Source organism: Schistocerca piceifrons, chromosome 6 (assembly GCF_021461385.2).
Source record: "Schistocerca piceifrons isolate TAMUIC-IGC-003096 chromosome 6, iqSchPice1.1, whole genome shotgun sequence".
NCBI lineage: Eukaryota > Metazoa > Arthropoda > Insecta > Orthoptera > Acrididae > Schistocerca > Schistocerca piceifrons.
The window spans coordinates 571,367,300-571,394,634 of NC_060143.1; the positions used below are offsets into that span (position 1 = coordinate 571,367,300).

Consider the following 27,335-nt stretch of genomic DNA (forward strand, 5'->3'; position numbering starts at 1 on the left):
AATACAATAATCCCTTCAGAGACCCAGAAGACCGTCGCCATGTTTTTTACCGACTGAGGGAGCGGCTTTGAACTTTTTCTTTTGAGGTGAGGTAGTGTGGCGCCACTCCATAGAATGACGTTTTGTTTCCGGTTCGAAGTGATGAACCCACATTTCATCGCGTGTGACGAGGTTGGAGGAAAAATTGTCACGACCAGACTCGTAACGCGCAAGCATCTCCGCGCAGGTGGTCCTTTGTTGTTCTTTACAGTCTTCTGTTAGGTGGCGAAGAACCCGTGGGCACACCTTGGAGTACCCCCGCTGATGGACGAGTGAGTCACCACTACCAACAGAGACGTCCAGTTCAGCTGCGAGGTGTTCCACTCTGATTCGTCCATCACCTCGAATGAGAGTGTCCCCACTTTCCAGTATTGTAGAGGGCACACCTGTGTACGGTTGTCCGGCACGTGGGAGATGAGACAGGTCTCCGCGACGTTGTGATGACAGACGGCCCGCCCGACTACTCGCCGTGCTTTTGTTCGCTGCCAGGTTGCCATAAACGTTCTGCAAGCGCTTATAAATACGTGCGATGCTCTGGTTTTCCGCCAAAAGAACAGCAGTGACACCTCTTTCCTGAAACGCACCTCCATTGCAGACGCCATTCGAAGGTTACGTACGAGGGGCGTTTGAAAAGTACGTGCAAAGTCCGAGAGATGGCACCACCGGCGCGTATCGAGGTCGTGTTTACTTAGTAGCATCTTTGGAAAGAACGCACACCAAGTTTCAGTCATATTGGTCTATTTATTTGTGTTTGGCATTCGTGTGAATCAAGGAAGTCGAGTGATTGTCAAAAATTGGACCAAAAAGAATTTCGTGTGGCGATTAAATATTACTTTATGAAAGGCGGAACGCCGCAGGGGAGTAAAGAGAACCTTGGTAAACATTACGGTGACTCTGCACCTTTGATCAGAACAGTTCATAAGTGGTTTCAAAATTTTCGGTGTGGCCATATGGACACAAGTGATGCTGAACGTTCTGGACGCCCTGTGAAGGTTACAACTCCAGAAATCATTGATAAAATCCATGATTTGGTCTTGCATGACAGAAGAGTTAAGATACATGAGATTGCTAGTGCTATCGGCATCTAGAATGAACGGGTACATAATATTTTGCATAAACATTTGGACATGATAAAGCAATCCGCAAGATGGGTTCCGCGATTGCTCACGCTTGACCAAAAACGGAATCGTGTGAAGTATTGCAAGGATGGTTTGCAGCAGTTCAGGAAGAATCCGCAGGACTTGAAGCGTCGTTTCGTCTCTGTGGATGAAGCGTGGATACATTAATATACTCGTGAGACCAACCTACAATCTAAACAATGGGTTACCACGGGAGAATCTGCAACAAAAAAGGCGAAGACCATTCTTCGGGCGGAAAGGTTATGGCGACCGCCTTTTGGGATTCGCAAGGGATAATCCTCATCGACTATCTGGAAAAGGGTAAAACTATTACAGGTGCATATCATTCAACGTTATTGGACCGTTTGAAAACCGAGCTGCAAGACAAACGCCGGCGATTGGACCGCAAAAAACTCCTTCTCCGTCACGACAATGCCCCAGAACACACCACAGAAGTTGTGGTCGCAAAATTAATGGAAATAGGATTCCAACTCGTTTCACATCCCCCCTATTCTCCAGACTTGGCTCCCTCGGACTACTGTTTGTTCCCCAATTTGAAGAAATGGCTGGCGGGACAATGATTTTATTCAAACGAGGAGGTGACTGCAGCAACTAATAGCTATTTTGCAGACTTGGACAATTCCTATTATTCGGAAGGGATCAAGAAATTAGAACAACGTTGGACGGTGTATAAGTCTAAAAGGAGACTATGTCCAAAAATAAAATGGTTTACCCCAAACACGTAAGTAGTTTGTATTTTTGCACGGACTTTTCAAACGCTCCTTGTATAGCGCCGCCACCTATTCGAACTTCATTGAACTATAGGGGCTGGAACGGGAATATTCTACGATGTCCCCCAACAAATCCTGCATTTTTTCAACCTAAATTGGCCGAGAAAAAAAAGTGTTGCGTTATACTTGGTGAACGCCTCTCGTATGCCCACCCTGTACTTTTCTGAATTAACACTCCTCGGAGAAACGATATTGTGACAAGTAGTCCAGCGAGTTGTGCGGAAAAACGTCTTTGATAGGTAAGAATGAGGTGCTGCCAGAAGTGAAGGTGTCAGGATGGGTCATGACTCGCGTTTGGATGGCTCATAACTGTCAAGCAGTTTCAGCTCTATTGCAGAGTTCTTTGTCTCTCGTACCGGCCAGTCCTAATCGACCTATACCTCCTGAAACTGATAACGCTTAAAAATACAGACCCCTACCGACAACCACGAAAACCGATAACTTACAGCTATCGTCAAGGTAAAGTTATAGTTTCTATGCATAATTTAAAAGCTTACCCCAAATTTTCATCCACGTTGACGATATTTTTCTATCCTACTCTGTCCTAGCGAGCACTCAGTTTACTGGTCACTCGCAGTGGCGGTAACACAGAGATTGGTGGAGTAAACGCGCGGTTCCTGACGTGGATGACGGCCGTGTTCAGAAAATGACCGGCCGGCCGAAGCGAAAGTCGTCGTAAGCGCGCGCAAACAGTCCACGGAGCGATTCGAACCGAAAAATGTAAACACGGGCGAGATCAATCTCTCTGCTAACAGTAGCTGCCACCAAAGGCTTCAGAGGACGTCGAGATCTTCCGGACAAGTGCGGCAGCGGACGGGGCCACGTGACTTGTGTGCTCCGGCGCAGCCTCTCTGTTACCGTGTTACCCACATCTACGTGCACATCAGTGTTCTGCAGGCCACCTCACGGTGTCTGGCGGGGGGTACTTCTGGTGTCACATTCTAATACCCCCTTGCCTGTTCCGTCCGCGAGTGGCACACGGGGAGAATGATTGTCGGTACGCGTCAGCACTAGCTCTAATTTCTCGAATTTTCTCGTTACGGTCATTTCGCGGGACATGTATAGGAGGAAGTAATATGTTATCCGATTCTTTCTGGAGCGCGCACTGTCGGAATTTCAGAAGTAAACCATGCCGTGATGCGCAACGCCTCTCTTCAAACGTCTGCCACTGGAGTTTATTGAGCATCTCTGTAATGGCCTCCTCTTCGATGGGTCTTCCCTACCTCTTCTATTGGTCTCACCCGGTAAGGGCACCAGAGCGATGAGCAGTACTCGAGAATCGGCCAACAAGTGTTTTGTAAGCCGGCTAGTGTTTACGAAACCCGAGTATCACTCTCTGACCTTTTCTCCCTATCAGTGCTCGGGCTGGGGAATTCGAATGACTGTCAGACACTGAAGATTAGTATTCTGAAACTGGACTAATTTTTTCAAATACCTCGTGTTTCCAGTCACTCTTTCTCAGTTGCTATCCAGTGCTGCTATCCTTCTACACGAGATCAGACATTCCTCGTCTTTTCAGTTGCGAAAGACGAGTAATAGTCGTTGTTGCCTACGAGGTAAACGGTGGCAGGGAGCAAAATCCATTAGTGCTGTAGGGCGGCAAAACATTTGGCGGTTGATGGTGACTGGGCTCCAACCAACAGTCATCCCTGAGTCGTGGGGACGAATATAGACCGCTGCCGGCGCCTGCATCTACTCAAGATGTTAGCGACAAAGAACTCAGAGAAGCAAGTCCGGAACCCCCTAAAGCGAGAGCCGATAAGAGCGGCAAGTGTCCGTGTACTGAGCGACTTAGTTATCCCGCAGTAAATAGTAAAGCAAGTGACTAAAAGCACGTAACATTCTTCGAGCGCTGTCGGCCAGCTCTCCGTAAGGCGTGGAACTCTTATCGCGTAGACAGCGTTATCTTGGGCCTTATTTTGTATGCATAAGGTGCATTTTTCAAGCGGCGTGTTTTCTGGGTCAGCAACCGCTGTTGCGTGTGCGTACAGGTTGCAGTACTCGGCCGCCCCCATCTGATCGCCTGGACGCTTGAGTGATCACATGGTGGAAAAATTTCTGGCATACCGCGGAAACGTGCCGCGACCGAATTACAGGCGTGCACATACTAACTGCTTAGAAACGTCCCTCCATCACTTTTACTGTGCTCCTTTGACAGTTGTCTGTGGATATTTGCAATTTCCCACTATCCTTGAAATTAAGTGAGTGCAAGCAATTGCTTATCATCACGTGTTTTATATGCGAGCCCAGCTCTTTTCTTCCGTTGTAAATAAAACGTTTTTATGATAGAATTTAATGTGAATGTCAGCAAGAGAAATTTCACTCTAATCGCGAAATTGAAGATGATGATGTTACACGGTCAGCAAAAGACGAAGCATAACCAGTACGTTAGCAGCGACTGAGTAGCGCTGCGGTACGATGGTACCAGACAACGCCACCCGGGCTGGCACACATCACGCGAAGTGGCGAGTCGCTCATAGGTCGCTATTTCACAGCTGCTCGAGGTCATTGGAATTGGCTGTTCCTTAAGTCCCAAAGCACTGCAGTAAAGCACAGGAAATTTTATCGTTTTCATAATCATCATCTTCTTCTTCTTCTCCTCCTTCTTTATCCATCTCCTTTTGCCTGTTCCCGTTTCTTCCGCTGGGTTGGCAGTGTTATGTTGGTTGAGGCAACTGTAGTGGTAGGTGGTGGCCGCATGCCCTTCCTGACCCCTCCACTACTCCCAGAACGGATTCTGTGTACCCCTGTGTCTGCGTCTGGAGAAAATCTATATTCAAGTGTGAGAACGTTTTCCGTAGCGTGTGCCTGACTCTGGACGTGGATAGCAGCCCGGTATTTACCTAATTGGATGTGGGAAAACCGCCTAACAACCGCGTCCAAGCCGACAAACTCACGATCTCTCGTCGTTAATGCGCGAGGCGGATTAGATCCACGGCAGGCTTACTTCCCCGAATCCCGGAAGCGGTGCCTTAAGGCGATCGGCTCTTCGAACGACTGCTCATCGTCTCATTGACCATTTAACATCCACTCTTCTAGGCCTCTTCAACTTCTCGCATACAAGTCTGCCCTGATCGTTCCTGCATAATGTGAATCCATCGACTGTTAGGTCGTCCTCTAGCTGTTTCTTATCACAAGGAGCCCAAGGCGGCATCATTTCGCCTCGCAGTATGTCCAGCCAGTCTCCATATCAGTTTCATAACAGTCACCGACTTGTCCTCAATTACAGTCATTCCTCTTACTCATTCCTTTGTTTTTCTGTCCCTTATTGTAACTCCCTTCATACATTATTCCATTTTCGTTGGGAAGACCTCTGTTTTTGTCCTGCTTTATTTCCAATTGTAGAGAAACGGTAAGTGAAACACCAGGCCGTCCTACGAAAGTGTCTTGGAAGTGATGCTGTAACGAGGTGTATTACTAACAATGACGGGTACGCGCTAGTTCCTAATGCAGCCGATAACAACAGACACCGTGTGGTCGGTAACCAGTGGTAGGCCACGCCTACTGATGTGGGCCGGGCAAATGCCCAGTAGGCAGGACATTTGTAAATGGGCATTTGCCCAGAAATTTGGCCAAAGCAGTTTTAACTGCCCAAAATCTGGACGTTTAGAAAGCTTTTTAAAGCTTTTACTGCTAGAAACTATAATTCGTGAATTAAAATAAGGGCAATACTTCCGACATTGAAAGTTGGTAAATGCTTACACTTAAACCTACGTATAAGATTTATTGCCTTTATTACTAAGAACGAAAGGAAGGAAGAGAGAAACATGTCATGTTTACTAGCGTTTCAATTTGCTGTGCCAAGGAAATACGCGTCTTACTGACAGCTACAGCTGATAATCATGTATCATGACACACACACACACACACACACACACACACACGCACACGCACACGCACACACACACATCAAAGACAAAGAAACTTGTACACCTGCGTAATATCGTGTAGAGCTCCCACGAGCACGCAGAAGTGCCGCAACACGACGTGGCATGGACTCGACTAATGCGTGTAGTAATGCTGGAGGGAACTGACACCATGAATCCTACAGAGCTGTCCATAAATCCGTAAGAGTACGACGGGGTGGGATCTCTTGCGAACAGCACGTTGCAAGGCGTCTCAGGTATGTTCAATAAAGTTCATGTCTGGGGAGTTTGGTGACCAGCGAAAGTTTTTAACTTCAGTGCGTAAACTCTGTGGCAATTCTAGACGTGTGGGGTGTGACATTGTCCTACTGGAATTGCCCAAGTCCGTAAAATGCACAATGGACGCGAATGGATGCAGGTGATCAGACAGGATGCTTACGTACGTGTCACCTATCAGAGTTGTATGTAGACGCATCAGGGGTCCCATATCACTCCAGCTGCACACGCCTCACACCATTATAGAGCTTCTAACAGGTTTAACAGTTGCCCGCTGCCATGCAGGGTCCATGGATTCATGAGGTTGTCTCCATATCCATACATGTCCTTCCGGTCTATACAATTCGAAACGAGATTCTTCCGACCAGGCAATATGCTTCATGTCATCAACACTTCAGTGTCGGTGTTGATGGGTCCATGCGTGGTGTAAGGCTTTGTGTCGTGCAGTCATCAAGGGTAGAAGAGTGGGCCTTCGTCTCCGAAAGCCCTTATCGATGATGTCTGACAATTGTTGATGACCCAGCATTGGAATCTGCAGAAATTTGCGGACCGGTTGCACTTCTGTCACGTTGAAGGATGCTCTTCAGCCGTCGTTGGTCCCGTTCTTGCCGGATCTTTTTCCGGCCGCAGCGATGTCGGTGACTTGATGTTTTATCGGATTCCTGATATTCACGGTACACTCGTGACACGTTCGTATAGGAAAATCGCCACATCGTCGTTACCTCAGAGATGCTGTATCCGATCGCTCGTGCGCCGACTGTAAGACGACGTTCTAAAGTCACTTAAATCTTGATGATCTGCCATTGTAGCAGCAGTAATTGATCCAACAACTCTGCCAGACACTTTTTGTCGTGTATAGGCGTTACCGGCCGTAGCCCCGTATTCTGCCTGGTTACATATCTCTGAATTTGAACATGCGTGCCTATACCAGTTTGTTTGGCGCTTGAGTGTGTAACAGTTTGCAAATCAGTAGCTCCCAATGCAGTATGTTCCCGAGCCAGAGAAGGAAGAGGGCAAAATGGAATAGAAGAATGTTGGATCCAGTTATAAGTACGAGATTCAAAAGAAAATCCATCGAAGAAGTTGACAGTAAAGTATTTTACACAAAGTCGAAGGAACTATCCGCAAAAGGAGGGGACGATTTTATAATCGCGTCAAATGAATGTACGATGACAGGCTGATGTGACATTTTTGACACAAAACGCGAAACTTGAATGATCAAATAAAAAAGACCAAATCAAGTAGAAAAGAAGCTAGCAATCTTTCCTCCCCTCCTAGCAGCGCTCAGTATTCCCCCAGAAACTCGAGGAAGGTTGCGAATCGCAGTGATGTGGGCTCCACGAAGTTGTAAACGTGGACTCCGTCTCTACTTTCTGCTACAACCGACATCCTCTGTAATCTGGGTCGTTCACTCAGCCCGAAAGCGTCACTGAGATGCTTCACAAACTCCAGTGGCACACGCTACAAAAGAGGCGATGTGCGTCACTACGGACAAATTTTCGAGAGCTTACGTTCTCAGAAGAGTTGGGCGACATACCTGCATCCTACCACAAACATCTCGAGAAATCACTACGATGATAAAATCACCGGAATTAAACCTCATACAGAGATAGATGGGCAGTCTTTCTTTGCGCGCACTATACGCGAATGCAACTGGGAAAAGGGTTTAATGATTGTGGTGCCGGAAGTTCTCTCCGCTACACACCGTAAGCTGTACAGATGTAGGTGTAGGGGGAGAAGCAGTACACGACGCCCTGTTACACGAATCTGAAAGGCTCCGACGTGTTCTGAGACTCCTGAAAAAAGTGCTCACATATCGACCTCATGGAAGGACGTGTTTACAATTACGATACCGTCGGATCGATCACACTTGTGTAGTCCTAGAACGGAACATTCGCCAATGTTTGGGAATGACGCAGCGTTATTATTACTATTGAAAAGAAGTGACTCACTATAGTCAGAGGGAACTGGATCTCGCGTGGCGGAAACCAGCGCGGCTGCTGAGTGTAGTATCGCCGTGCTATTGTGGGTTCGCCACCATTAGTCTTGCCGCGCGCCACGTAAGCACCTGCCATCCGTCTTCCGCGCCGAACGCCGGCGGCCGATCTGCGGAAGCCGGCAGGCACGTCCACAGGCCGTAATGAATGACGGCGCTCCGACACCGCCATTAATCACGGCAGTGTGCCCTCCCTGTGAGCTATCCGCGCTGACGTTTAATTCCGCCGCCGGCTTAATCCCAGGCAGTGCAGTGAATTCCAGGCGCGTGTCACTCGCTGGGCGCGCGACAGGTATACCGCCAGCTACCTGGCGCTAAACGTCCCCTGCTGTCCGGCGGGTTTAGCGACCCCGCCACGTCACAGCCGGACCACGAAGAGTACTCACTGTTCTAAGCCCGTCTGCTGATCTCGTGAAGACTGATAAGAACAGGCGGCCGGAGACAAAACATGTCTTACCTCCTTTCTCACGTAATCAAGCGCGGCTGTCAGCTATCCTCGTTTCTGCCGAGAATAACACTACCAAGCGGTTTTTCCTGAGGTTATTTTCTGGTGTCATATTTTGAGACGATAGTATGAAGCTTTTAGTAAGTTACAACTAGAAATATGGTTCTGCGAGTGATGCGCATGAGGGAAACCTTTTTCTGCTCCTAGGAGAGGGAAAGTAGTCTTACTAGTTCGCTTCTCCACTTCATGGACGACAATCGCGATCCCGTCGTGCACATCTTGAGAAAGACTTCCTTCACGATAACGACATCGCTCGACTACAGTGGCCAACATGTTCCCCAGACATGAGCGCTATCGAACATGCCTGAGATAGATTGAAAAGGGCTTGTTATGGACGACGTGAGCCACCAACCACTCTGAGGGATCTGCGCCGAATCGCCGCTGAGGAGTGGGCCAAGGTGGAGCAACAGTGCGTTGATGAACTTGTGGATAGTATGCCACGCCGAACACAGGCATGCATCAATGCAAAAGGACGTTCTACTGGTTCCCGTGTGTACAGCAATCTCGCTGTATGGTGGTACAACATGCAATGTGTGATTTTCATGAGGAATAAAAAGGGCGGAAATTATGTTTATGGTGATAATTTTCTGTACATGTTCCGGAACTCTCGGAACCGAGGCTATGCAAAACTTTTTTTGACGTGTTTACATGTAAATAGAATGAACGTTCTCTCACTTACTACTGTTTTATCAAATAAACAGAAAAAGCTGCGAACTCTGTACTATCTCTTCGCAGTATCTTACTGGATCTGTTACAAGTCCTGTTTGCCATTCATCTGATACATACACCGCAGTTGTTACCCTTCTTACGTCTGTTCAAATGATAGCAGCATAAATTGATACACAAACATTCCTATTTTTGAACATCTTGCACTTTTCCATCGACAACAAGCATACGCAATCACTTTCAAAAAAAATGGTTCAAATGGCTCTAAGCACTATGGGACTTAACTTCTGAGGTCATCAGTCCCCTAGAACTTAGAACTACTTAAACCTAACTAACCTAAGGACATCACACACATCCATGCCCGAGGCAGGATTCGAACCTGCGACCGTAGCAGTCCCGCAGTTCTGAACTGCAGCGCCAGAACCGCTAGACCACCGCGGCCGGCGCAATCACTTTCACCCCACACTCACACCACATATTAAACCATTAATGTAGGACATCAAGTTAATGTAATAAACTGACGAAGTTCCACGAACAGCAAGGAAATTAACGTTTCAAATTATTACTAGCTGCAAATGTAGCGAGGTAAGAGGACAAATAACTGCGAGAGAAATTACTAAGTGTGTGTACACTGGATATAGATAACTTGAATTTATTTTCTACAGTTTTCACAATCCATGTTAGTTTAACTTTTATTATTTAATTTTCTACCGTCCAGCGCATCGAACGGAATGGACACTGTCTTGAAACAGGGATAATGGAATGTAGTCGAATTAAATAAGGGAAGAAGATTAGGAAACGAGACACTTAAAGTATTTTAGTACTTGGGCAGCAAAATAACCGATGATTGGCGAAGGAGAGAGGATATGAAATGTAGACTGGCAAAGGAAAGATTATCCTTTCTGAACAAGATAAATTTGTTAATACTGAATGTAAATTTAGGTCTTAGGAAGTTTTTCTGAAAGCATTTGTATAGAGTATAGCAATGTATGGATGTGAGACGTGGGCGATAAACAGTTTAGACAAGAAGAGAATAGAAGCTTTTCAATTGCTGAAGAGTAGATGCGTAGATCACTTAAGTAATGAGGAGTTGCTTGGAATAGGGGAGAAAAATTTGTGGCACAAGCTGACTAGAAGAAGGGATCGGTTGATAGGACACGTTATGAAACATCAAGGGATCACCAATCTAGTACTGAAGGGAAGTATGGGGGTAAAAATCGTAGAGGGAGACCAAGAGATGAATGCAGTAAGGAGATTCAGGAGGGTGTACGTTGCAGCAGTTATTCGGAGATGGAGACTCTTGGACAGAATAGAGTAACATGGAAACATGCATCAAACCAGTCTTTGCACTGAAGAACAAAAACGGTACAGCAGTGTTCTGTTATTTTATTCACTCACGTGTTGTATCACGTTATTGTATGACCTTGTTATTGTTTTGAATTTAATGGCTTCCAGAGATAAATGCCTACTATGTCCTTATCTTCGATCGGCGACAGTTGCTGGTAATGAAAAGCTGGTTGACATGATATCTGGACAACTCGATGGAAACGGATGAAAGTACGTGAGGTCAGAGTGACTGTAGTACCAAATGGCATACGCTGCACAGCACGATGCAGTTGAAGGAACGGGATAAAACAGTGTACGTCAATCAGCGAGCAGTTGGTGTGCACTTTGGTCGTGTTTTTCATTATAATATGGTGAGACAACATGTGAATGACTTCACGCGGAGCAGAATCATCGGAAAACTCAAAAGGAGGACGAAGTGTGCCGAGTGCAGCCCAGGATTTATCGCATTGCACACAGCCGTGTTCCTTGTGCACGAGGACCGTTCCGAACCACAAAGCTCTGCTGCCCGAAGGCGGTGAGGTGGTCGACCACGACCAACCACAGCAGCAGGTGACCGCTACATTCTCCAAGTGGCGAAAAGGCACCCGCGTCTAGGCAGCGGGTACAACTGCAGCCACGTCTGTAGGCTGCAAGACATGCAGTCCCATGCTTGACAGTGGCACGCCGACTGCGTCAGGGTGGGCACTTTACCCAGCGAGCAGTACATCGTGTTTCGCTGACGCCCACACATCGGCGACACCTTTTGCGATAGCACCGAGACCGTAGGGTCCGGATCAACGAGCAGTGGGGTCGCGTGCTCTTCTTGGGTGAGACCACATTCAATCTGAGTAGTGATTCTGGGCGTACCCTCATAGGCCGAGAGTGGAAACATACAACGCACGTAGAAACATCGTGAAATATGGTCATGTTGGTGAGGCAGGTAGTATGTGGCGAGGCATAGTGCTTCCAGAGATTTGAACACGGTACGCACACCGGGCAACGTTATTGTGACACTGTACTCCTTTAACATGTGCGTCTTTTCAAGGGTGCATTCGGCCCAGACTTTCTTTTTATAGACGACGATGGGAGACCGCATTTAACAGCGCTGGTGGAGGAGCTCTTGGAACGAGAGGATTTTTGACGAATGAACTGGCATGCTCGTTCCCCCTACTTAAATCCCATCGAGCACGTGTGCGATGCGTTCAGAGACGTACTCCAGCACGTCCACATGCACGAAAGATCACCCAGTACTTGTCAGCCGCGCTGGTTGAGGGATGGAGCGCCCTACCAGAACAACTCCTGACCAGTCTCGTGGCCAGAATGGCAAACGTTGCAGGGCATGTAGCATTGTCCGTGGCGGTCACACACCCTTTAAAGAACCGTGTCCCATGGGGGTATCATCATGAATTGCGGTGACTTCATTCTATTGTCTTTGAATAAAAGTCTCATTTTATCTCGACTGCGTATTTCCTTCACGTGCCTTTCTACTGCACGGTACCAGGTTTCATCGAAATATATTACCTGCCTGTGACTCATGAAGCGAAAGTTACTTTCCTCGTTACGTTTTCCACACTAGTGTATTACAGTCACTCCAGTGAAAACTTCGTCATAGTACTCACACGAGGCGTCTAGTTACAACACAACCATTTACGTCAGCAATGACTCCCACACTATTGTGTCTATTTGGTAGGTGAGGTGAACATTTATTTAAAATTTACACACACACACACACACACACACACACACACACACACACACACGTTGTATCCCCTGACAATTACAGGCTGGCAGTTATTGAACTTTATGAAATAACGTGAATTAGTTAGAAACTACGGCGTGCACACACTTTATTCAACACGTAAACGTCACTCTACATATATTCGGATTCAGTTGATGACGTGCTCAGTACGCCTGCCATCATTGGCGATGATGTGGCGCAGTCGAATAGCGAAATTCTGCATGACCCGCTGAAGTGTCGGAACATCTGTGCTGTGGATGACCGTTTGAATGGCTGTTTTGAGCTCAGCATTGGTTTTGAGGTTATTGCTGTACACCTTGTCTTTAACATAGCCCCACAAAAAGGAGTCGCATATCTTCAGATCCGGAGAATATGGCGTCCGGTCCAGACCCACGCCAGTGGCCTGTGGGTACCCCAGAGCCGGAATGCAGTCCCCAAACTGCTCCTCCAGGACATCAAACATTCTCCTGCTTGCATGAACCACATTTTGTCGAAATCGGGGTCACTTTGGATAATGGGGATGAAATCATCTTCCAAAACCTCCAAGCCCTGTTCGGTGGTCAACGTGCCACCAAGGAATAATACCGCACCGATTATTCCGTGACTGGACATTGCACACCACACAGTCACACGCTGAGGGTAAAGAGACTTCTCGATGGCGAAATGCGGATTCTCAGTCCCCCAATGCGCCAATCCTGCTTATTGACGAACCCATCCAAACGATTATGGGCTTCGTCACTAAAGGCGCGTGCCCATGCGCATGCTAATTCCTATGATCCCCGCGGCCAACCGTGCGGTTTGAACGCCCTAACGCAAACCGTTCAGAAGTTATGACGATTTTAATTCATATAGTTCAATAATTGTCACTCTCTACTTGAGACAGTTCTAAGTACTTCACTGGAAAGGAAAGTCCATATAACATTCACAGATTCCGATAAACGGTTGGTTGTTATGTCACATTCCGTCTGCCCTACTCCTCCTACCTCGGTGGCCCGTAATGTTCAGACAACTTCCCTTTCTGTAAAACACATTTCTGCTACCCATACTTAAATGAGGACCCAGTTAGTTACGCAGTTCTTCAACTAGGTGGCGTCTGAATTCGCCATTACAATATTCTTGATTCTTTTTATCATCTATTCTTATCTTTAAACGTGCAACCGATAGTTAATGCTGCTTCTCTTCCATCGATCAGTGGCTACTCTTCTTTTCATGATAAACCTCCACAATCTTTGAAATAATTTTCCATTTGAAATATCTCGGTTTCTTGTCCGTTTCCCATGCTAACGCGACTCCATTACCGTTTGCTGAAACTCTCTTCATTAAGTTGTTAACTGCTCCAAAACAACTTCGCTTTAAAGCTTGCTCAACGCAGTACTTTTTTCTGCACAATTTTCCACACGTCCCAGTCTGAAAATTTCTTCAGAACACTTCTTCTGGTACCATTACATGAAGTATCCTTTCACAAAATGTGCCTCTACCAAACTCTATTCACCATTAACTCCCTTTGAGCTGTCTTCTTGTTCATTTAGTGACATAGATGTTAATTTTGTCCTAACGGGCGTAGTACTTAATTTGCATAAGCCACAACTTTTTGCACTGATTGTACATATCCAACATGTTAACATTACACAAATGTACAACAAAAGCAATTCATTTACAAATAAGCATACTTACGAGGGCGTGCTGAAAGGTTTATGTGAAAACTCATAAAGGTTTTTAAATAAAACGAGCTCTGTTAAAATTCTACATCTTTATTCTTCATGTCTACATATTTATTTCTTAACATAGTCAACTTGGCGACGAGAACATTTCTCCCAACGAGAAACGAGTTTGTTGATTCCGTCGCTGGAGAATGTTTGACTTTGTTGATGGGGGCAGAACCTGACCTCTTCTTGCACCGCCTACTCAATGTCAGAGTGACATTTTCGAAGGTATTCGAATTTTCTTTATCGCAGTCGTAGTTGTACTTGTTGCTAAAAACAGCATAAAGATAGCCTGACACGTGTTTCCATAAAATAAACCAAAGGAGGTCGAATCAAACAAAAGAAGTCGGCGTAATTGGCAGAGTTCGAATTCCGGTGTGGCACTCGAATTTTAACTTCTCACATGTAATATAATATCACTGATATTATAGAAAACAGAAAGAGACATCATTTTTATTCTCTTTGGAAAACTGAGTTGCGTGTAAAGAGAACTATTAAATTAGTGATTGCTACTTCCGGTCAGGCGCTGTTGCTGAGTTAAGTTTGTGTGTGTGTTGTGTTGCAGACGACACCCTCATGATGTTGGAGGCAGACGTGAGCTTCGGCAAAGTGAACAACACGGGCGAGGAGATGCCCGTAATGGCTCACGCGGTGACCGACAACATCGACCTGTCGCTCGCAGAGTTCCTCAAGGTCGTCAACGAGACTGTGGCGCCAGGGAAGGTGAAGAAGGGAGTCAAACTCGACTTCAAGTCGGAGGTGGCCTTCAACAAGTCCAGGGACGTCATCCAGGAGGCGCGCAAGCAGATGGCGGTGAGTGAATGCCGCTGCCGACTGCTCCCTCCACCCTGTAGCAGTCCTACCAATGCTTCTCACACCTCCAACTCAGTGCGAGGGTACATGTAACCAGACGCCTCGCCACACTAAACTGTAGACTGACAATAAACGTAGCACACTTCTTTTCTACAGCGACGAATGTTAATAATATTTATTGTAAATAACATTTAGTTAACGCTCAAACAAATACACTTCACATGTTTTATGAACCCAAGAAATAATGTGTCAATGACACTGCTGGTACAGCTGATTTTTGACACACTTCTTTCGTATATTCAGTTTGGCCTCGGTCAATACATTTGAGAAGTCATACTCCATGTTCATTGCGCTCCTCGCTTCTTTTCCACTTTAGTCGAAAATCAACTTCAGCAACTGCAAGTTACCTATGGCGATTGGAAGCCGTACTCATACCTATTAACTCATTTCTGTCTCAGTGTGTACATCAGGTCCGGGAACACATTCAATTATTTATTGCACACGAACCAAACACTGTACAGATATCATCCATATGTCATTTTTAAGAGAAACACTGAAAGTTTTTTTTTCATGTATACCGGCACAGCGTAGTTTGGTAAATTGCCGATAGTCAGTGCTAGTCGCAAACATGGCGAGTTCAGGTGCGGAGCGAGCTTTCTGTGTGTTGAAGTTCGACAAAAACAAGTGTGCTACAGCTGTTCAACGGATATTTAGAAACAAGTATGGTAAGAAGCCACCAACAAGGAAGGCCATTGTTAGTGGCACAACAAATTCGTGCTGACCGCGGTGCCCGAGCGGTTCTAGGCGCTTCAGTCCGGAACCGCGCGATTGCTACGGTCGCAGGTTCGAATCCTGCCTTGGGCATGTATGTGTGTGATGTCCTTAGGTTAGTTAGGTTTAAGTGGTTCTAAGTTCTAGGGGACTGATGACCTCAGATGTTAAGTCCCATAGTAGTCAGAGCTATTTTTGAACAAATTCGTTATGACGGGTTGCTTGTGCCTGGCAAAGAGAAGCGGACGACTCACTGTGAGTGAAGTGAATGTGGAGCGCTACGAGAGACATTCATAAGGAGTCCAAGGAAATCGGTTCATCATGCTTCCCGTGAAATCGAAGTGACTCCAATGGCAGTGTGGAAAGACCTGTGACAGAAGCTGTCTATGAAACCATTCACTTTGGAGCTAGTTCAGAAGCTCAATGATAACAAAGACAAGCGTTTTAAGTTTTGTTCGCAGTTGCAAGAATTGAATGAGGATGGGGATGGCATTGTTGATCGCTTAATTTTTAGTGACGAAGTCACTTTTCACACTAATGGGAAACAGCCGTAATTGTCGAATCTGGGGTACAAAGCATCCACACGAATGCATTGAATTTGAACGTGATTGCCCAAAGGTAAATGTTTTTTGTGCCTTGTGACGTCGAAAATTGTACGGGCCATTCTTCTTCGCTGAGAGCACTGTCACTGAATATTCCTACTTGGACATGTTGCAGCAATAGCTGATGCCACAAATGCAATCGGACTCTCCGTTCATCTTGCAGCAGGATGGGGCTCCACCTCATTTTCATCGTGAAGTTCGTGGATGCCTGAACACGGAGCTGCCGCATCGAAGAATCGGCCGTGCTACAGAAGGAGACAGCTGTTTCGTGAAATGGCCTCCCCAATCGCCAAATGTCACTCCGTGTGACTTTTTTCTGTTGGGACACGTTAAAGATCTGGTGTATGTACCGCCTCTACCACGTGATGTGGCGGAGCTCCGGGAGAGAATAAGGGAAGCGACTACCACAGTCAAAAAATGGTTCAAATGGCTCTGAGCACTATGGGACTTGACATCTGAGGTCATCAGTCCCCTAGAACTTAGAACTACTTAAACCTAACTAATCTATAACACACATCCATGCCCGAGGCAGGATTCGAACCTGCGACCGTAGCAGTCGCGCGGTTCCGGACTGAAGCGCCTAGAACCGGCCGGCCTGCCACAGTCGACGATGCCATGCTGGTACGTGTATGGCAAGATTACTGTATTGACGTCTGCCAGATCACTCATGGTTCGGATATCGAATGTTTGTCAAAAAACAAAAATAAAAAAGTGAAAAAAAAACTTTCAGAGTTTCTCTTCAAAATGCAATATGTATGACATCTGTACAGTGTTTAGTTCTTGTGCAATAAATAATCGAAAGTGTTCCCGGACTTTATGTACACCCTGTATACTCGACACCAAATTTTCGTCAAAATATTGCCAGCTCTACAATGGGCGACAAAATTAAAGGTTCACTTCTTCGAAACCCCACAAACGCCTCCTGTGCCGACGCAGAGGTTTAAAGTTCGGAGCAAAGATCCCTAGAACTTTCCTCTGTAATGGTGCAAAAGCGTACCGCCGTGTGACGCCGCCCACGGGCTCTGTGACGCTTCAAACAGTCAGGTGTCGACACACGGGGAAAGAAGAGGCCAGATCTCAGAAGTTCCTGTGTCGTGTGAGGTGGGCTAATGACGTCACATTGGCAACAAATTTCGCCACAAATCTGCCCAACGCCACCGTGGACGTGTCACATGATGGGACGGTCGTCACAACTCCTGTTACCCACATTTCATACCTTCTTTCGATTCCTGTGCAACGGAGGTCAGAACAGCGACACCCAGCGTTGAAATCACGCGGTTTTCTGAGGGGTGGCCAAGGAAAACGTTTCAGACACACCGCCGCTCAGAATCGACAACGGAAAGGTTTCATGGGGAGGCATTAGCGGTGTCAATGAAACCGCTTATTCTTTCGGGGTGTTGATTCACACACATGTCGCAGTGCTGTAAGCAACAGGCGCCGACATTGTTGATAACGTTCGACACTGCTGCCAACCCCTGGACGTTTCAACACTACTCTAAGGACACCGAGAGACTGCAGGCCCACTGAACATGATATGACCCCTTTGGAGTGTTGTGCGACCGCAAATTTAGCTCCGGCATTCAGTGTGGTACCACTAGAGACTGTCGAAAACCATTCGACGAAATCTGAATCTGATTTGAAGCCGCAATGCGTTTGTATGCTTTGTCGTTCTTCCTTTTTCGCGCCCTCGTGAAGCGTGATAACGGAGTGGTGCAACATTAAGATATGCTTGAGTAAAACGGGAAAGGGTCCCTCTGTGACCCTTGAGTTTGGCAGCACCATCGATGGTTCCCACGTACCTTACATGAGGACGTTACAGATGTATGTGTCAGAAACTTTACACACATTCTGCTTTGCGGCTGTTATAGTGCCTGAAGGCAGGTAGTCACCACATAAGGGGTGTCGAAGGGGTTTGCCTACCGTCAGGTGCTAGAGCAGCCGAAAGGGAAAGCATATCAAAGTTTTTTTTGTACATGCACATTTGTAACGTCCTTGACTAAGGCGCATGGGTGGCATCAAGAGTGTGGTCGAAATGAGGGGTCATAGAGGGGACCCTATACCGTTTTATTCACGCACATCTTAATGTTGCTTCCTCGCTCGTGATCACAGCACAGGAGGGCCGAAGAAAGAAATACGAGATGGTATATAAACGTATTTCGGCCTCGAATCACATTCAGATTTCGTCGAATGGTTTTCAACGTGCTCTAGTGGTTCCACACCGAATACCGGACCTAAATTTGTGGTCGCACTACGCTGCAAAGGGGTCAGATCACGTTCAGTGGGGCGCAGCCTCACGGTGTCCTTAGAACATGATTGAAACACCGAGGGGGTGGAAGAAACGTCGAACGTTGCGAAGAACGTCGGCCTTTTGGTCATCGGACAGCGAATTGCCGTTTTCGACCGCGAAATGTGTGTGAATGAACGACCCAAGAGAAAGGGCGGTTTCACTGACACCCCTAACGACACACCTTGAAGCCTTTTGGTGTCAATTCCGAGCGGCGGTGTGTGTGAAATGTTTTCCACAGCCAGCCGTAACAAGACCTCGTGATTTCAACGCTGGGTGTTGCAGTTCTGACCAGCATCGCAGCGGAGTCAAAAGAAGGTGTGAAATGTGGGTAATAGCAGCTGCGACGACCTTACCATCATGTGACAAGTTCACGGCGGTGTTGGTCAGAATTGTGGTGAAATTTGGTGGCGATACGACACCATAGACACAACTTACGTCTCACATAAACATCGGAGCTCTGGCGTTTTTTCCGCATGCGTCGACACCTAGCCGTCTGAAGCGCCGCCGAGTCCGAGGGTGACGTCACAGAGGAAGGTTGTAGGGGTCTTTGAAGCATATTTCAATCTCATGCGTCGCAGTGGGAGACAATTACAGGGTTTCGAAAAGTGATCTTTCAGTTGTGTTGCACAATGCATTTCGTCGAAATCAAATTTCGATGTGTCGTCTACGCGGTCTCCACTCCACTGCTGCTGGCACGGTGATAAGACAATAAGCTTGGTGATTTGTTCCTCCATAGTGACGAAGTTTAAGTAGGTCACACTCTGAAATGAAGTGAAGTCCCATGCGTCTTGACAGAGCGTAGGGGAACGATGCGCACTGCCGTACTAGGCAAGGTCCTAATGGAGGAGGTTTGCCGTCTCCTTCCTCCGACCGTAATGGAGATGAATGATGATGATGATGATGATGATGAAGACGACACAACAACATCCAGTCATCTCGGGGGAGGTATCAATATATTGCTTGACTCCTCGGTGAAGGTATGTTCTCGAAGCTTCAACAAAAGCCTGTACCGAGCTACTGAGCGTCTCTCTTGCAGAGTCTTCCACTGGAGTTTATCTATCATCTCCGTAACGCTCTCGCGATTACTAAATGATCCTGTAACGAAGCGCGCTGCTCTCCGTTGGATCTTCTATATCTATTCTATCAACCCTGTCTGGTACGGATCCCACACTGCTGAGCAGTAATCAAGCAGTGGGCGAACAAGTGTACTGTAACCTACTTCCTTTGTTTTCGGATTGCATTTCCTTAGGATTCTTCCAATCAATCTCAGTCTGGCATCTGCTTTACCGACGATCAACTTTATACGATCATTCCATTTTAAATCACTCCTAATGCGTACTCCTGGATAATTTATGGAATTAATTGCGTCCGGTTGCTGACCTACTATATTGTAGATAAATGATAAGGGATCTTTCTTTCTATGTATTCGCAGCACATTACACGTGTCTACTTTGAGATTCAATTGCCATTCCCTGCACCATGCGTCGATTCACTGCAGATCCTCCTGCATTTCAGTACAATTTTCCATTGTTACAACCTCTCGATATACCACAGTATCATCCGCAAAAAGCCTCAGTTAACTTCGGATATCATCCACTAGGTCATTTATGTATATTGTGAATAGCAACGTTCCTACGACGCTCGCCTGCGGCACACCTGAAATCACTCTTACTTCGGAAGACTTCTCTCCATTGAGAATGACATGCTGCGTTCTGTTATCTAGGAACTCTTCAATCCAATCACATAATTGGTCTGATAGTCCATATGCTCTTACTTTATTCATTAAACGACTGTGGGGAACTGTATCGAACGCCTTGCGGAAGTCAAGAAACACGGCATCTACCTGTGAACCCGTGTCTATGGCCCTCTGAGTCTCGTGGACGAATAGCGCGAGCTGGGTTTCACACGACCATCTTTTTCGAAACCCATGCTGATTCCTACAGAGTAGATTTCTAGTCTCCAGAAAAGTTATTATACTCGAACATAATACGTGTTCCAAAAGTCTACAACTGATCGACGTTAGAGATATAGGTCTATATTTCTGCGCAGCTGTTCGACGTCCCTTCTTGAAAACGGGGATGACCTGTGCCCTTTTCCAATCCTATGCAACGCTACGCTCTTCTAGAGACGTACAGTACACCGCTGCAAGAAGAGGGTCAAGTTCCTTCGCGTACTCTGTGTAAAATCAAACTGGTATCCCATCAGGTCCAGCGGCCTTTCCTCTTTTGAGCGATTTTAATTGTTTCTCTATCCCTCAGTCGTCTATTTCGATATCTATCATTTTGTCATCTGTGCGACAATCTAGAGAAGGAACTACAGTGCAGTCTTCTTCTGTGAAACAACTTTGGAAAAAGGCATTTAGTATTTTGGCCTTTAGTCTGTCATCCTCTGTTTCAGTACCATTTTGGTCACAGAGTGTCTGGACATTTTTTAATTTTTTTTTATTCACCTACCGCTTTGACATAAGACCAAAACTTCTTAGGATTTTTTGCCAAGTCAGTACATAGAACTTTACTTTCGAATTCATTGAACGCCTCTCCCATAGCCCTCCTCAACTACATTTCGCTTCGCGTAATTTTTGTTTGTCTGCAAGGCTTTGGCTATGTTTATGTTTGCTGTGAAGTTCCCTTTGCTTCCGCAGCAGCTTTCTAACTCGGTTGTTGTACCACGGTGGCTCTTTTCCATCTCTTACTATCTTGCTTGGCACGTACTCATCTAACGCATATTGTACGATGGTTTTGAACTTTGTCCACTGATCCTCAACACTATCTGTACTTGAGACAAAACTTTTGTGTTGAGCCGTCAGGTACTCTGTAATCTGCTTTTTGTCACTTTTACTAAACAGAGAAATCTTCCTACCTTTTGTAATATTTCTATTTACCGCTGAAATCATCGATGCAGTAACCGCTTTATTATCGCTGATTCCCTGTTCTGCGTTAACTGTTTCAAATAGTTCGGGTCTGTTTGTCACCAGAAGGTGTAATATGGTATCGCCACTAGTCGGTTCTCTGTTTAACTGCTCAAGGTAGTTTTCAGATAAAGCACTTTAAAAAATTTCACTGGATTCTTTGTCCCTGCCACCAGTTATAAACGTTTGAGTCTCACAGTCTATATCTGGTAAATTAAAATCTCCACCCTGAACTATAACATGGTCGGGAAATGTACTCGAAATATTTTCCAAATTTTCCTTCAGGTGCTCTGCCACAACACCTGCTGAGCCAGGGGGCCTATAGAGACATCCCGTTCTTGTCGATCGGGCCCTAATGCTGCCTCTGAAACTCTCTACAACCTCTGGTTCTTTCAGTTTATTCAGGTCCCATCTCCTTAAATTTCTACCTTTTTGCGGTTTCTTCGGTTTTAATCTGCAGTTCATAACCAAAAGATTGTGGTCAGAGTCCTCATCTGCCCCTGGAAATGTCTTACAATTTGAAACCTGGTTCCTAAATCTCTGTCTTACCTGTATATAATCTATCTGAAACCTTCCAGTGTCTCCAGGCCTCTTCTACGTATAACATCCTTCTTTCATGATTCTTGAACAGAGTGTTAGCTGTGATTAAGTTATGCTCTGTGCAAGATTCTACTAGGCGCCTTCCTCTTTCATTCTTTACCCCCATTTCGTTTTCACCTACTACTATTCCTTCTCTTCCTTTTCCTGCTATCGAATTCCAGTCCCTCATGACTATTAAATTTTCTTCTCCCTTCACTCTCTGAAAAATTTCTTTTATCTCATCATACATTCGTTCAATCTCTTCTTCACCTGCGGAGCTAGTTGGCATATATACTTGTACTACTGTGGTAGACGTGGGCTTCGTGTCTATCTTGGCTACAAAAATGCGTTCACTATTCTGTTCGTAGTAGCTTACTCGCGCTCCTATTTTTTATTCATTATTAAAGCTACTGGTGCATTACCCCTATTTGATTTTGTATTTATAACCCTGTACTCACCTGACCAGAAGTCTTGTTCCTTCTGCCACCAAACTTCACTAATTCCCACTATATCTAACTTTAACCTATCAATTTCCCTTTTTAAATTTTCTAACCTGCCTGCCCGATTAAGGGATCTGACATTCCACGCTCCGATCCGTAGAATGCCAGTTTTCTTTCACTTGATAACGGTGTCCTCCTGAGTAGTCCCCGCCCGGAGATCCGAATGGGGGACTATTTTACCTCCGGAATATTTTACTCAAGAGGACGCCATCATCATTTAACCATACAGTAAAGCTGCATGTCCTCGAGAAAAATTACGGCTGTACTTTCCCCTTGCTTTCAGCCGTTCGCAGTACCAGCACAGCAAGATCGTTTTGATTGATGTTACAAGCCCAAATCATTGAATCATCCAGACTGTTGCCCCTGAAACTACTGAAAAGTCTGCTGCTCCTCTTCAGGAACCACAAGTTTGTCTGGCCTCCCAACAGGTACCCCTCCGTTGTGGATGCGCAAGCTTCCCCATCAACGACAAGGTCTATAGTTCATGGTTCACAGTGTATATTTATATATAATGGGGAATAACTCGGGATGGAAATGAGAGAGAGGAAAACGTTTTAGACGAAAGTTGTAGGTGGAAAAGAGGGTCACGCAATGTTACTAATGGCGGAGACACTGAATGTGATTTTCTAAATGATTTAGAGAGTGAAGTAATTTTTTAACACTTGATTCGAGATTCGAAAAGAGCGCAAATTTTAGATATAAAATGATTCATTACTCAAGGCAATGGCTAGTTCAGTGAAGGTCGAATAAGCAAATATATTTTTATTTGTGACAGGGATTAACTCAGAATAGAGGAAGGATGCAGCAAAATACGATGTTAGATACAGATTGGAAGGGGCTTCCCTACGAATGAGAGATGAAGGGACTCATTCAACGACTTGTAAATCAATGATCTACGTTTTATTTATGTTTGTTCGGTCTTGCGAATGCCACAGTAACATTTATACGCTGTGATGTATTTATTTTTGCCAATAAACAAGCTAATTAAAACCTAAAGGTCAGATCACTGTTTGCTCTTTCCAAAATCCACGTCACAGATAGGGGTTTCCACGAAACAAAACACAGCCTTCGAATGACCTTTGATAATCACCTTTAAAATCATGGTTATTGGTAATAATGCGTGACCCTTATGCCCCTTCCAATATGCATCTAATATTGTATTTTGCTGCATCCGTCCTCTAGTCCGAGTTAATCACACTAGAATGAAAGACATATTTGCTTATTTGACCTTGTCTGAACCTTGCCGTGACTTTGAATAACGTATCATTTTATACGTAAAATTTCCCGCTCTCTTCAAACCTCAAATCAAATATTAGGGTTCCCAACAAAGAAAAAAACACTTTCACCTCCAAATAACCTTGAAAATACGATCAAGGTCACTGCAATTAGTAATAACGTGTGACCGTCTTTGCCACCTACAACTTTTAGATAAAACATTTTGCTGTATCCATCTCCATCCCGAGTTATCCTCCATTATCGATTAAAATGGTGCACTCTCTATGTAATCATTAAAGCCTTTTATCATTATCAATATTAGTCTCTTCTCCAAAAATTAGTAAAAATCGTTATAATGACAGGAGGACCAAAACCAAACTCTGCAGAGACTTCGTGACGTTGTCGGAGCGCGGTGCGGCAGTTGTCAGCACAGTGGGCTCACATCGGGAAGGACAGTGGGTGAAGCCGCGTCCAGCATCCAGATTTAGGTTTCCGTGCTTTCTCTAAATGGCTTAAGGCAAATGTCGCGACGGTGCCTTAGAAACGGTCCTAATGTAAAATTGATAAGCGGATCTATGGCTTCCACTCAGTCACTCATTGATCAGTCTGGTGTGGCAGTTGAATATAGAAAAACGAAAACCAAGGTTCTAAATTTCACGTTTAACGAGTCATCCACTCATGAGACTCGTACCAACATACCGTAGTTTGACCATCGAACAAACTCCTGTATGTGCGACACAGTAATAAGCATCTCGGGCGCAGGGAAAGTCCTGACACAGTTAAAAACAAGTAAGTCGCCAAGTGCTGACGGAAACCAAGTTCAGTTTTACATAGAGCACTCTATCGCACTGGCGTCTTACGTAGCTTCCATTTATCGCGAATAACTCTCCCAGCGCAAAATCCCGAGCATCTGGAAAAAAAGCACAGGTGACTCCTGTATATAACGGATGCGCATAATTACGGACCAATATTCTTAACATCGGTTTCCTGCAGAATTCTTGAACAAGTTCTTAGTTCGAATCTAATAAATTTCGTAGAGACCGAGAAGCTTGGGTCCATAAATCATCATGGTTTTAGAAAGCATCGCTCGTGCGGAACTCAATTTTCCCTTTTCTCACTTGATATACTGCGAACTGTGGATGGACTACAACAGGGAAATTCCATATTTCTGAATTTTCAGATGGCATTTGACACGGTGCCCCACTGCAGACTGTTAACAAAGATAAGAACAATTTAAATAGCTTCCCAAATTTCTGAGTGGCTCCAAGACTTCTTAAGTAATAGAACCCAGTATGGTGTTCTGGACGGCAAATGTTCATCAGAGACGAGGGTTCGTCAGGGGTGCCCCCGGTAAGTGTGACAGAACCACTGTTATTTACTATATACATAAATAATTTAGCGGACAGGGTTGTCAGCAATCTGCGATTGTTTTCTGATGGTGCTGTGGTGTACTGTAAGGTGTCAACGTTGAGTGATTGTAGGAGGATACAAGGTGAATTAGAAAAAAATTTCTAGTTGGTATGTTGAAAGGCAGCTAGCAGCAAATAGAAACATATAAATTAATGCAAATGAGTAAGAAAAACAAACCGTAATGTTCGGATACAGCATTAGTAATGTCCTGCTTGAAGCAGTCACATCGTTTCAATGTCTGGGCGTAACTACTGGGAAGAGGTACGAAATGGAACGAGCGCGTGGGGATTGTGAGAGGGAAGGTGAATGATCGACTACGGTTTATTGCGTGCATTTTGAGAAAGTGTGGTTTATCTGTAAAGGAGACCGCATGTAGGACACTAGCGCGTCTCATTCTTGAGTACTTCTCGAGTGTTTGGGATGCACATCAGGTCGGAATGGAGGAAGACATGGAAGAAGTTCAGAGGCGGACTCCTAGATTTGTCAGTGGTAGGTTCGGACAACGCACAAGTCTCACAGAGATGCTTCGTGAACTCAAGTGGGAATCCCTGGAGGGAAGGCGACGTTCTTTTCGAGGAAAACTATTGAGAAAATTTACAGAAGCGCCATTTGAAGATGACTGCAGAACAATTCAAGTGCTGCCAGCATACATTGCGCGTGAGGACCACGAAAACAAGATCGGAAAAATTAGGACTCATACGGAGGCGTTAGGCGGTCGTGTTTCCGTCGCTCTCTTTTCGAATGGAACAGGAAAGGAAATGACAAGTAGTGGTACAGGGTACCCTTCAACGCACACCGTACGGTGGCTTGCGGAGTATCTATGTAGCTGTAGAAAAGGCTTAGCCGATTTTCTTCCCTATTGTTGATACAACCCGAACTTGTGCCCCGTCTCTAATGACAACGATATCGAGGGAACGTTGAACCTTAATCTCCCTACCCTCGTTCAAGGCGATGACATCAGTTCAGATAGGTATGAAATATATGGGTGCACTTTTATTCAGCAACCTGCCGTATCATATGTAGACATGCAGTGTGTCACATGAGGAATGATTCAGCGATGTGAGAGGAACGATCATTCGAAGCAAAAAGTCGAGTAAACATGGCCTCAAAAATGGCTACCTTAAGAGTTATGAGCACTTCTTCATGTTCGATACTGTGAAATAAACTCTTCTACTGAAATCTCTTTGCTTTCCATATTTTGAGAAGTGGTAAGGTGGACCAAAACAAGTAAACAATGTTCAATAAACTGGGATTCTAATGCGCATACCTAATGAGCTATGAGCACTTGTTCATCTTCGCTACTGTGAAACACAACTATCCTTCTAAATGAGTGCTCTTTTTTGAGCCCGTGTGGAGTAGGCAATTTTTTCTTTTTCTGGTCAATACTAACACCTCTCAAACATACAAAGCAAAGAGGTTGCAGTAGAAGAGATTTGTTTCACGGTAGCGAAGATGAAGTAGTGCTCATAGCTCCCAAGGTAGGCGTTTTAGAGTCCATGTTTACTAGAATTTCTTGCTTCGAATGATCGTTCCTGTCCTATCCCCGAATATTTGCCATTTCTCCTGGATCACCCCGAATATTGAAGAACCTGCCGGATCATATTAAATATGGAGTGGATAGCGTGCTGTAGCTTAAGATTTAATTGAAGGAGTTTCTGTTGAGTAAATGCTGTTGCTGCGTGGAACAGTAGATTTGCAGTAACTCAAGAAATTAATGTTTTACGTTATTTTTAATTAATTACAGCACTGCGACATTTCATAATGTTAATTCATTTAATAGCATTGCACGTAAATGAAATGTACATCTTTGGATTATTTCCGCATCCGAAGATCTCTCCCTGCGGCATACGAGGAGCACGGCTGATGTAATGTGACCTAATAGCCGAGACGCGTTCTTTCGCTGTGTAACGAGAACAATAACAGCCCACAATAAGGGACGCAGATTGCGTTTTTCACGCAAGGCTGTGGTGGCCGACTCCGCCTGTAAGCAGGGGCACATCGCACGCGACGCGACGCTGCCGTTGTCTATCGTTACAGTTTAGCACAGCTGTTCACCTTACGATCTTTTGTGAGCCCTCGTCGGCAGTTTTGTGAAGGCCTCGTCGCTACTGCTGTGGAGGCCGAGTTGCCACTGTTGTTACGGTGGGCCAAGTTTGTGAGTTCGTGAAACGGCTTCTGGTGCAATTCACTGCTAAGACATTTTCTCCTTGTCACTATTACACAGCT

General features: G+C 45.5%; 1 protein-coding gene across 1 annotated transcript in view; it reads left to right on the forward strand.

The window, feature by feature from the left end:
* The window catches only part of LOC124802439 (protein FAM151A), a 360,086-nt gene that overhangs the window by 252,527 nt on the left and 80,224 nt on the right, over positions 1 to 27,335 (forward strand). The window contains exon 3 of the mRNA XM_047263223.1: positions 14,590 to 14,837. Coding sequence (XP_047119179.1) covers positions 14,590 to 14,837 — 248 coding nt within the window. The remainder of the gene's footprint in view (positions 1 to 14,589; positions 14,838 to 27,335) is intronic.